The sequence below is a fragment of the Nylanderia fulva genome, unplaced genomic scaffold (genome assembly GCF_048542155.1).
Source record: "Nylanderia fulva isolate GAGA-0341 unplaced genomic scaffold, ASM4854215v1 Scaffold5, whole genome shotgun sequence".
Classification (NCBI taxonomy): Eukaryota; Metazoa; Arthropoda; class Insecta; order Hymenoptera; family Formicidae; genus Nylanderia; species Nylanderia fulva.
This window is the reverse complement of record NW_028190587.1, coordinates 5467369-5478971: the sequence shown is the minus strand read 5'-3', so window position 1 is coordinate 5478971 and position 11603 is coordinate 5467369. Positions and strand designations below refer to the sequence as shown.

Genomic DNA, 11603 nt, shown 5'->3' with positions numbered 1-11603 from the left:
TCACTGTAAACTGCAACGTCATGAGAGAAATGAGATCCCAATCTTATATTACGATCTGTTTTCGATGTTGTTATAATGATAATTTTATGAAATATAATTAAAAATTATTGAGATAAAAAACTTTGTATTGTTTATGATTTTGTAAATATATTTTTTTAATTATGTAATTTTGCAAAAAATGTCGAAGAATTGTTTTATATAGAAAATCTGTAAAAACATAAAAGATAATTAAATTTTAAACAAAGATTAAGATTAAGATTAATTTTCCAAAAATAATATTTTACAAATAAAAAACTATTTTGCTAAAAATTACATTGTTGTAGAAATTGCAATATAGTATGTTTTTCAAAGAATTTTGCCATGTAATTAAAAAAAATTATAAAATACAATTTAAAATTTTAATTAATGTAATTAAAAAATAAATCTCGAGAAAATACTGTTGCTTTATTATTTATCACAATAATAGAAATTAGTTTTTAAATAAAACAAAAAAAAAATTGAAGTTTCCTGATCTGATAGGCCCTGTTAAGTTCAATGCATTTAAATCTTTCTGTGAAAGATACAAAACGCCATTTTTACACACATTACTTTTACTTGGACCAATACTCTCACAACACATCACGAAAAATCAGCCGAAGCTTCCCTTTTTTATTCGTGAGATGGCGGAGGATAATAGTGGTAAAGCTACGGCACTTTCTGCCACGGGTCCAGGGACCTTCCTCAGAGTTGAAAGAGTTACCAAGAACTCGAATGTGGCTCCGCGGTGTGACCTCAGGGAACTTCGTGATATGTTTTCTCGGAGCAAATATATAAGTAAGAGATGCATCGAAAAGCACTATCGAGAAACATGATAAATTAAGAATATACCATATTTCTCTTATAAAATTACATTTTACAACATCAAATTTTATTTTTAAAACATTTTTCTTTCATAAACTGAAGTTTTTTTGTAAAATAAGATATGCATTATTAAATTAGAAAAATTTATAATTAAAAATATATTTAAAAAAGTATTTTTCATATAAAATTACTTTGAGATAAATAATTTATTGTTTACATAATTTTTATTCAAATTTTTTTTTAAATTTAAAAGATTTTTTCTAATTTTATGAAATTTAATAAAACTAAAAAGACACTCTCATATAGATAAATTTATAAAACAGGACATCTTATCTTAGGTATATTTATGTACATTTTATTTTATCTAAATAATTTCGCAAGATTTGCTAACAATAAGTGGAATATAGATAGTTTCATATATTGGCTCTTGTGTAAAAGATATATTTTCTTTTTATTACTACAAGTAAAACTATTAGAAAAAAAATATAGAAAATTCAATTAATTTCTATACAAGTAAAATCTATACTCTATCATTGTTATCGATTATACATATTACACTTTGAAGAATTTTAGGATCCAACTACATAAGCTACGACCGTTGCATGATCTAGCTTGCCAGGTATCATAGATATCTTTTCTAATGTCTTTTTTCTTCGAGATCTTTGTTCTAGCTTTGAGAGTTGTATCAATTGACCATCTTTATGTTGTCCATAATATAAGTCTGTGTCTTCTAAAATCCGTCTTTTTGCAGCAGTTATACGCACCTATAGAACAAAACAAAAAGTAATTAGTGTACTGGAAGTAATATTATGTATATAAAAATTTTACACTTACTGCAAAATCTAAAAGAAGTTCGCACAGATGTTTGGCACTATTGCATGGCGGTCCTTCTCCAGAAACTCCACGTCTTAATAGATCTTCCATCCTGAGTAGTGTGAGTTCATGTCTTTGATAAGCTTCAACTACTGGTAGATTGTTGCTATTCACATTATTACTATTACTTGACTCTGTGTGTCGGATATTTTCTGTAGATTTTCGACGTGTTTTTGATCTTGCATCATAACTTTTTAGCATTGCGTCAGCACTGCTACTGTAATTAGGTAAAACAGCAAATTTTCCCACCACAGGATCAAAATTATCTGAAATTCCATCGCTTGTCAAAAATACTATATCGTCTCTTTCAACTTCCGTTATCGCCAGTGTTAAATTATTCAATTCAGGATTAGAGCCATCTACTGGACCTAGAGCTCCTAAGGCATCTCGCATATCTCGCATGCAGTGAATGTCGTGAGATCCTCGTGTTATCTCTCTCACACCAGTTTCCCTGTTTTGTTTTCATATAAGAGATAGTTATAAAAGGATATCTAAGATATTATCTGTAGCAATTTATAATTTAGTATATAATAAAAATATATATATATATATATATATACCTTGAGTATACATAAGCTAAACTATCACCAACATTGCAGGTACAGGCAATATATTTTTTCTGGCATATATTTGTATCAGTACTTGGACTTGGCAGTGGAAGGATTGTGCATACTGTTAAGGTAGTGAGCATTCCTTGTTCTTGAAGAATCAGTGAATGCGCTGCATGGAATGAACGAAGTAATGCTATAAATACATCCTTTGTTGTTGTCATTTCGCTATTTATAGACGGGCAGAACAGAGCCTGGTTCAAGTACTCTATACTTCCATGAACCGCAGATCTGGCTGCTATACTTGCTTTTGTACCTAAAATATTAATATTAAATTAGAATAAATTATATGGTCAATGACAAATAAATTTGATTAGTTTTAATCATAGTGAAGTTATGAGAGGAACTAGAGCTAGTTGTTTTTCTTATGAATTATTTTCTAATAAAATATTTGAAAAACTTAGATATTTTTTTTATCGGATATATAATAAAGTTATAAATAAATTTATCAAATTAAACTTTTATTTGACTTATACTTTTATTTTTATTTTTATACTTGACTTCAATCTATGTCAATCTATCTAATCTTTTAAAGATGTATTATTGCTTTTACCCCAATTGACACCATCTGCAAGAGCTAATATGGCAGAGTTTGGTCTTGCCACAATGCCGAAACAGTCAGCTATTGGTTCTCCATTGTTAGTATTATTTGTAGGATTCTTCTCATATAATGTAGTTGCAATTCCATATGCATTCTCATGAGGACTGAACCAATCGGTAACTCCAGCAATTTTAATATTTGTTGTTGTTGATCCTGTAAAGTTTTGTATTTTATAACGATATAAAAACAAATATATATATTTCATTAATTTCACTATTTTAAACTCACCACTTCTATACTGCTCATTTTGATCTAGCATATCAATGTAATCTATATCACTATCATTAATACTTAAGTGTTTCTGTTGAAGATTGACTGCTGTAAGACCACTATCGGGACCAGTATAAGCTGCAAATATTCTTTCATTTTCCTGAAAATTGTCGAGTTGTCTACTCGGCAATTCTTCTGGATTTCGACCATGTAAAATTGATGGTCCTTCTTGTTTTGTTTCTAATCTAAGAATGTCGATTGTAGGGTCATATTAAAAGATAGTGAGAGAATATTGATACATATCACACAAATAACATGTTGTAGTTTTAAATTTATATAAGTTTATATTAACATATGATTAACATTATCTAATTAACTGCATTTTTAATTTTTATGTTTACCCATTAAGATAGCGTGTGATGAAACAGCCACCAAATTCCTGAGATTGCGGGCTTTGAAGCGACTGCTCCCCGAGGCCTATACTCTCCACAGCCCCAGCCAAGTTGCTAATAGATAGTTGGCGCATGAAACCAGCAACTTTCTTCCGTAAACTTGGCATCTTTTAAAGAAGTCCAAGTAAAGGATACAGAGCAATTAAGAATGATAATTATTGTCTAACATTACTTCACTTGATGAGAGGCTCATACCATGATTATAGCTGCCAGTTACAGGTCTTAGATCAAACCTGAAAAAATCCATAAATATATATGTTTAAAAATTTTACTTTTTTATAGTCAAATAATAGAATAAATATATATATATATATATACATATATATATATATATATATATATATATATATATATTATATATATAATAGATTAGATTATAGTAATTGAAGCAAGTCATCCAAATGATGTTAAATAAGAATAATAACAAATATGTAATTATATATATTTAAATAAAATAATATATAAATAGATATAAAATATATGTAAAGCAGTAAATTACATATTTTTCTATATGTTCTTGATAAGTATCTAAAATTTTGAAAAAATATTTGATGAATCTATGTTAATAAAATTATATAAATAAATTTGTTAATGAAAACTTTCGTTTTTATTGCAATTACTGCACTTACAATTTGTATTAATATAAAGTTTAAAAGACAGTGATCACACTTCTCTCAAGCTAAGATAAAGAAATTTAATCAAGCTGTTAATGAAATATTTTTCCACACTTTTTACACATTGCAGAGATACATAATTCCATTGTTTCCTCTTATCGACAACTCAATTTATTCAGACACTTAATAAATCATACGTGAATTGGGACAAATATCGACGAAATGATATAAAAAGTCGAAGAAAGGCACAAAGGGAGAAAATACAAGGATGTATTAAAGAGAATTCCAAACTGACTAGGCGTGTTAATTGCGTCGTGCATTGACACCAAGGCAGACACAGTTACCTGGGAAAATTCTCACTGCGCGAGAATGAGATCACGATGCATGCTGCACACACAGGCCTTTTTCACTTTACCGCCATATTGGCAATGTGTCAATAACCAACTGAACTATACGAGAGCGCGGGCCTAAACACACATACACACAGACATAGATATCTCTCCTCCCACACGGAGTCGCGGCCCGTCACTTGCATGTGCATACATGGAAATCGGAACGTCGTACGCGCGAGCGCGATTAATATGGGTAATAAAGCGGCGTCAACGGATGTCACAATGTCGACGACACTCTCATTGAGGTACTTATGACGTATGGTACGTCACGCACGTAACGGAGTCGCGAAATTGACGTTTGCTCCAATTCTCGCGCGGCTGCCAAAATCAGCTGACTGCGATCGGCCGTCAGCCGAGATAAGACGATACTCATATTATAGCTATCATCGCGCGTGTGTATTTGTGTATGTGTTGTAATATGATAATATATACAACACAATGTGTGATAATACCGTAATAAAGACGAAGACGATGATGACAGTTGAATTCTTTTCTTTTGCTCCGTTTTGACATTTGACGAGTCAATATGGCGTCCTCGTCACAGAGAGTTCGCAATTTTTTCGTGGTTATTTTAGCGGGCTTCGCATTCTCTCGCTACTCCGCAAAGTCGTGTATTTCGTGACTCGGATTCGGTGAATTGAATTCTTCTTATGGAGGAATTCGATGATTGACGCGATCTTGGATTAATAGCGATTATTCTCGATTTTAATGCGCAATCTTGGCGACAGGTAGTGTTGAGCCAGTGTATTAGTATTTCTCTACTTCCGCGTGCGAAATTATTATTACGTAATCATAATATTTAAAATCCTATCACACCTGAGCGATCCTGGCAGCGATATTCCTCTACCGAATGTTCTGTTTCGTTTAAGAAAGTGTCCGAGAAAGTGTACGGTTTCTTTTTATACAGTTAGTTTTGCGCACAATTCACGTGACGTTATTTTGACAGAAGAGAAATTTTTTTTTCATGTTATATCATCCCCTCATTTGTTAGATATTTAATATGCGCGGATATCACTTGAAATATTTAAAAAATGATGTAAAATATGTCAAAATGTTCATGCATTCTTCTTAATGTTGCCCTTTAAAGGTTGTGAATGCACAAACGGCTAATGTTCTATAAGAAGTCAATAGAATAAAAAAAAGATCAGAAATTGTTAAATGACAGCAGAAGTATAAAATGTATGAATCTCCAAGAAGTCTTCAAGAGGTTTGCATCGACTTCATCTGCGGTAACGTTCTAGGCTTGTGTGAGGTTCATCTTGGTGATACAAGTGTACATTCTTCCACTACTCCCAATAATAGCACTGTTTCCGGTAAGTGTTTATCTAAAACAGAGCATTTACATTGCTATAGACTTTGCAGAATTAAAACAGCATTAATTTTAGATCAACAAGGTGTCTGTACATTAAATAGTAATAGTACAGAAGTTGCTTTTGATACTACAACAGGTAGAAGATCATCTAATGATGCTTGCTCCAACTTTGCAACTCGGCTCACCTTTAGGCATCCGGATGCTTTTCTACCAGCCGAAGTATCGGAACAATTATTATCCAACTTATGTGAAAAGAAAACTTTGTCCGACTTGACAATTACACTATTTGACTCCAAGACCACTAGATTAAGGTGACATGATTTGAGTTTATTTAAAGGAAAGAACTTTTTAACAATATTATATTTTCTTTTAGGCATGTACGACTGAAAGATGCGTCGACATTATCAGCTAAAGGCTTAAGTGTTCTTAAGCAACATAAAGTTATAGATTTAATAGTAAATGGACTTAAAATAACTGTTAATGAGTTAATTAGCTGTTTAGGTGATTGGAGTATACAAAATCTTAGGTCGCTAAGTGTAGCTAAAGGAAGCTTTATGGATTTTTCAAGGTTATTATTAAACTTCACACACATTGCGACACATTTTTAAGTTGAGTTATGAGAGATTCTTATAACAGTTGATAATTTTATACCTTTACACATATTTTGTGTTATAGACAACGCATGGTAGATATTGCAACATTAAACAAATTAAAGGCACTTCACACCTTGAATGTCTCAGGAACAGAATTTAATAAACATGGTTTGGACATAGTAGTCGAAGATCTTCCCCTTTTAGAGAGCTTAGATATATCTTGTACAAGAGTTGATGATGTAACACCATTAAGGAAATGTAAAGATCGTTTAAGGACATTAAATATGTACAATTTAAAGATAAGTGGATGTGCAAATTTAATACCAGTATTACTGGAGTTAAATGAATTAAGGCATTTAGACATTTCTGATGAGAAAGATTCACAGGGTTTTGAAGTGTTTGCACCAACTAAGCCAAAATTAACAGATTTTCTAAGAGCTCTTAATTGTATGCCTTATTTGACAACTTTAGATTTGTCTGGTGAGTAGAAAATATAATATAATCTTTATATATAATAATGTCCTAATTGTTCTTTAAATTATTAATTAATTAACGATATATAAGAGATATATAAGAGATTTTTTTAATGAAATATAATATTCTTATATAGGTAAAGATGATATAAATTCGAAAGATTTAAAAAATTTTATTGCATCACATGTACATTTGAGGTTTCTGGGGCTGGTGCATTCTGATACTTGTTATGATGAAAGTTTCATAGATTCAACACATGAAGATTATAAATCCGAACTTGTTGTAAGTTGACATATTGGAATTAATATTATACAGCCATATGTACTGTTTTTATGTGTTACTTTCATATACAAAAAAAATTAGGATTTATAATTTTGTTACATTATACTCGTTATATCTTTAAATATGTGTAGAGTAACATTATTATATTTATTATTATTATTATTTGTATAAAGTTTGATATTTTTCATATTCTCTATCTTTTGTCATTTTTTCTTTGTATTCATTATACTCTCAGTTATATGTTATAGAAAAATTATCAGTATCAGTGTTTATAGTATTAAGTGTTTGTATATAATTAGCAATATCAGTATTTATAGTATCAAGTGTTTGTATATAATATTGTTTTATTGCATATATAATGTAATTATTATAATAATCAATTTCTATTTGCAAATATAGAAAAAACGTTGATATAAAATTTTATTGCTAGAAAAATTTATATTTTTATGCATAATTAAAAAAGAAAAGAATATAAGAAAGTAATTTTTGTAAATAGAGTAACATTAAATTAAGGAAAACAGTTCAACACAGAAAGAAAAAGATAAAATTATTTAAGAATTAAGAAAAGAAATTGATATATGAAATAATATATAAAGTCCATCTGTTTTTTACTTTAGATTAGTGGTACAGCAACAGAGCCTCAAATTTTGGAAGCCCTTAGAAGATATATATACAGACCAATATATCTTCAAAAGTGTTTGTTTAATTTATTTCGTTTGACACCAAATTTTCTCGAACCACGAGTTGATGTGATAAAATTAGTGTTACCTGGAATGAGAGAGCATCCACAGGAGTTCCGTGTACAAATGGCAGCCACTGCGTGTATTTATAATCTCACCAAGGGTGAATTAGCTCTTATGATTCATCCGTCGATACTTAAACAGATAGTTGAATTGACATTATTAGCAATGGAATCATATCCAACTAATCATCAACTTCAAAAAAACACACTATTGACTTTATGCAGCGATAGAATCCTACAAGATGTTGCATTTGATAAATATAGGTAGCTATATACATATAATAAATTTATAATTTAAAGTAAAATTATATGCTGAAATTTTAATTATGATCTTAAATTGTTTATTAATAATTTCATAGAGCTTTCTGTAATATAATATTTTTAATAATAATATAATCTTGCAAATTATTACACGAACAAGTATTATCTGTTTTGTAAATGGAAATTGATTATATGATAAAAGAGAATTTATACACACAACTAAATAGTATTAGATGGACATTGGAATTTCAGCATAAAAATATAAATATTTTTGCGATATACATATATATAACAATTTTATTAGTACATATACATCACAATTATATATACATATATGTAAATCTAAAAAAATTTAATTTAACAGATGTGCAAGATTAGTTATGAATTGCCTATCAACATTTGACGATGCATCTATGAATCGTATGTCTGTGGCCATTTGCTCAATATTAGCAGCAAAAATATCGACTGTGGAAACGTCTATGCTTGGCGCACAACCACAATATATGTTGAAATTGCTTGCAATGGTTAGATCTAAAGTTGAGTCTAAACTAGTAGATATTACAATGAAATTTACATTAAGCGCTTTATGGAATTTAACGGATGAAAGCGCTATTACATGCAAAGTCTTTCTCGACGAAGGTGGAATGGAATTATTTCTTGAGGTGTTGGATAGCTTTCAAGGAGAATCTAGTGTAGAAACTAAGGTACTTGGTCTGCTAAACAATATTGCAGAGGTTTGTATCAGGATTTATACTAAATGTATATTATTTTAATAAATGTAAACATTGTATCCTTACAAATATTGCATTAAAATATAATTCATTTATTCTTTGCACTGAAAATTTCAGGTCGATCACTTGAGACCACGACTTATGCAGCCTCGATTTATAAAAATGCTTTCTATGCTGCTCGACTCTGAGCACATTGATGTATCCTATTTTGCAGCTGGTATTGCTGCACATTTGCTTAGTGATGGTCCTCGAGCTTGGTATAGTATGCCATCGGAGCCGAGTAGGGAGCAGTTGTTGGATCAATTGGTTCATGCTGTAACTCATTGGCAAACACCACAAGGAGAAATGGTTGCTTATCGTAGCTTTCAACCATTTTTTCCACTATTACGTTGTACAGATGCATATCCTGTTCAGCTCTGGGCAGTATGGGCAATTCATCATGTATGCACAAAGAATCGTAAGTCTATAAAGAATATTATTTTATAATATAGATTTGATTCAAATTTGTCTCTATTTTGATATAATAAAAATTTAATAATTATACCCTTTATATCAGAATAATTATATTGTTTTATTATAGCAAGAAACAATATTTTTAAAATAATTGGCATTACAGTAAAGAAAGATGAAAATTTTGAGAAAAAAGTATTGAAATATATAATTATTAAAATATAATAATCATATGCTTATATTTTTCAGCAAAACGCTATTGTGCAATGTTAATTAGAGAAGGAGGAGTAGAAACGTTAAAACAACTCGAGAAGACCCATACAGAATATACAAAACAAGAAACTTTTACAACTTTTCTGCAAAGTTTATGTCAATCAATTTTGGAAACCCTCGAATTAAATTCCTAACAATAGCTCTGTTGCTTTTTAAAATCTAAAGATTAAATGTTATGATATGCTAGTCAATGTCTGTTTTAGTGCAATCCTATATCCTGTTCTTTAGACCAAATAAATATAAAAATGATATGGCCGTGAATATTCAGAAAGACAGATTCTGCAATCAAATCACAAATCCAAAATATTTTAATTGCAGTTGAGTTAATATTTCGAGGTATGTGTATGTGTGTGTGTGCGTGTGTGAGACTCATTAGAACTGACGAGATTGGAAGATCTGAATTGAGAAATAAATATATCTCTGTTACAGAGTGTGTTGTCTTTTATAGAATTAACTCTGGAAAAAACATTCAAATTAGCAATAATTGTATAAAATAAGTTATAATTATGTATAGTAATGAATTTATAACTTTAAAATAAATTACAAAACTTGTAATACAGTACACAATAGAGCCTTTGTATTGATTAATGTATACAATTCTCTGCTATTTTCTTCTTTTATACTGTTTTACTATTACATATTTGCCTGATTATGTGATTATGTGTGGACAGAACGAGAGAAAATGATTGAAAAATAAAAGGAGGTATGCATACCACCTGATCAGTAAATATGAAATGGCTTAAAAGAAGAAACATTAACAGTAAATTGAAGAATAATCAATATAAGGATCCTATTGTAATTTAAAAAAAAACGAGATGTGATTTTAAGAAAAAGCAAAAAAATATGCATGCTTGCTGCTGATTTATACTTTTCAACAATTTGTATTATTAATACTTATTAATATTTATAGTAGATTTAACAATTTTATTTATATATATACACATATATAAAACTGTTGCAGAAAATCACAGAATAATCGAGATAATATGTTTGTAATGTTTCAAGATGTATTTATATTTTTATCATTTATTTAATAAACGATTAATGTTAGAGATATATTACTTATATTTGAGATTCTAGTCTAATATTATTATCTTAAATTATAAACTATTTATTAATTATATTCAAATTATAGATATAATAATCAATATATGCATTTGTCAAAAACTAACAATATATTCTAATTGTACAATTGTTTTATATAATATTTTAATGAAAAAATGTATTAATGGTTTGTTGAATAACTGATTTAATTGACATTTAGATCTCATATAAAATATATAATTTAATTATTTTTTGGGTATCAATATCTGGTTAGAATGTATTTTACTGATATAATCTGAAATTTTAGACTAGAATCTCTCTTGAATTATATATATGTATACATTTTATTAATTATATATATATTACATTTTTCAGAAGACGCTAATCATTGCTTCAGTGTAATTAAAAAATACATATTTGTATAGACATATATCTATAAAATGATGGGACATATGTGTGACAAATTGTTGAAATAATTATTATTTTACTAAATATATTATAAATATACTTCAATACTTTAAAAATTCAGATTTTTTATCTATTTTGTTGACAATTATTACTTCATGAAATCTTCACTATTAAATTTTAATAAAAACATCTTGAAGATTGATTATGCATTGACATGCCTTCAGAGATTATACAAGAAAATCAGAATTTGTAATAAAAGAAAGAAATATACATATTAATATTTAAATCTGTTATTAAAAAAATATTATAAATTTATATATACGAAATTTATTCTTCTGATATCATTACATGTTGACATCTAAAATGTAAGGAATGCCAGTTTGGACAGTACTGAATGTTAAATAAACATGCTCCAGTTTCTATGTGTTGTGATCTTTTTCCTT

The 11603-nt window shown here is 28.9% G+C and overlaps 2 protein-coding genes and 1 non-coding gene across 11 annotated transcripts; 1 reads left to right on the top strand and 2 right to left on the bottom strand.

The window, feature by feature from the left end:
* Positions 1-501: 501 nt before the first annotated feature.
* On the bottom strand, positions 502-782 carry LOC146721342 (RNase MRP). The gene has a single exon (XR_014925712.1).
* A 478-nt stretch (positions 783-1260) lies between these two features.
* LOC114941628 (PP2C-like domain-containing protein CG9801) lies at positions 1261-5372 on the bottom strand. Of its 5 annotated transcripts, XM_029316665.2 has the most exons (8): positions 4543-4994; positions 3780-3817; positions 3534-3691; positions 3151-3377; positions 2875-3075; positions 2274-2577; positions 1675-2164; positions 1261-1604 (listed from the first exon to the last, which is right to left on the bottom strand). In XM_029316665.2, the coding sequence occupies exons 2-8, from the start codon at positions 3780-3782 to the stop codon at positions 1410-1412; spliced, it is 1578 nt and encodes a 525-aa protein (XP_029172498.2). In that variant the 5' UTR covers positions 3783-3817; positions 4543-4994; the 3' UTR covers positions 1261-1409. The 5 variants fall into 5 exon arrangements, with proteins under 5 accessions (XP_029172498.2, XP_029172495.2, XP_029172494.2 ...); XM_029316662.2 differs by lacking the exon at positions 4543-4994 and adding an exon at positions 5043-5372 and having other exon boundaries at positions 2875-3377; XM_029316661.2 differs by having other exon boundaries at positions 2875-3377; positions 4543-4998.
* On the top strand, positions 4643-10134 carry LOC114941627 (protein zyg-11 homolog B). 5 transcript variants are annotated; one of them, XM_029316660.2, is made up of 10 exons: positions 4643-4835; positions 5678-5903; positions 6039-6213; positions 6276-6470; positions 6578-6975; positions 7106-7251; positions 7869-8257; positions 8619-8988; positions 9103-9442; positions 9685-10134. In XM_029316660.2, exons 2-10 carry the CDS (start codon positions 5768-5770, stop codon positions 9840-9842), a joined length of 2307 nt encoding a protein of 768 aa, XP_029172493.1. In that variant the 5' UTR covers positions 4643-4835; positions 5678-5767; the 3' UTR covers positions 9843-10134. The 5 variants fall into 5 exon arrangements, with proteins under 5 accessions (XP_029172493.1, XP_029172487.1, XP_029172491.1 ...); XM_029316654.2 differs by having other exon boundaries at positions 5976-6213; XM_029316658.2 differs by having other exon boundaries at positions 4643-4851; positions 5976-6213.
* Positions 10135-11603: the final 1469 nt, after the last annotated feature.

Bases quoted from the DNA above. Each gene is read 5' to 3' on its own strand.
- LOC114941628 (XM_029316662.2), bottom strand. The intron at 2,578-2,874 runs GTAAAAGCAATA...TTAATATTTTAG, and splicing joins TGCAGATGGTGTCAATTGGG to GTACAAAAGCAAGTATAGCA. The intron at 1,605-1,674 runs GTAAGTGTAAAA...TTTGTTCTATAG, and splicing joins AACTTCTTTTAGATTTTGCA to GTGCGTATAACTGCTGCAAA.
- LOC114941627 (XM_029316654.2), top strand. From the start codon at position 5,768: ATGTATGAATCTCCAAGAAGTCTTCAAGAGGTTTGCATCGACTTCATC. The intron at 6,976-7,105 runs GTGAGTAGAAAA...ATTCTTATATAG, and splicing joins GACAACTTTAGATTTGTCTG to GTAAAGATGATATAAATTCG. The intron at 7,252-7,868 runs GTAAGTTGACAT...TTTTTACTTTAG, and splicing joins ATTATAAATCCGAACTTGTT to ATTAGTGGTACAGCAACAGA.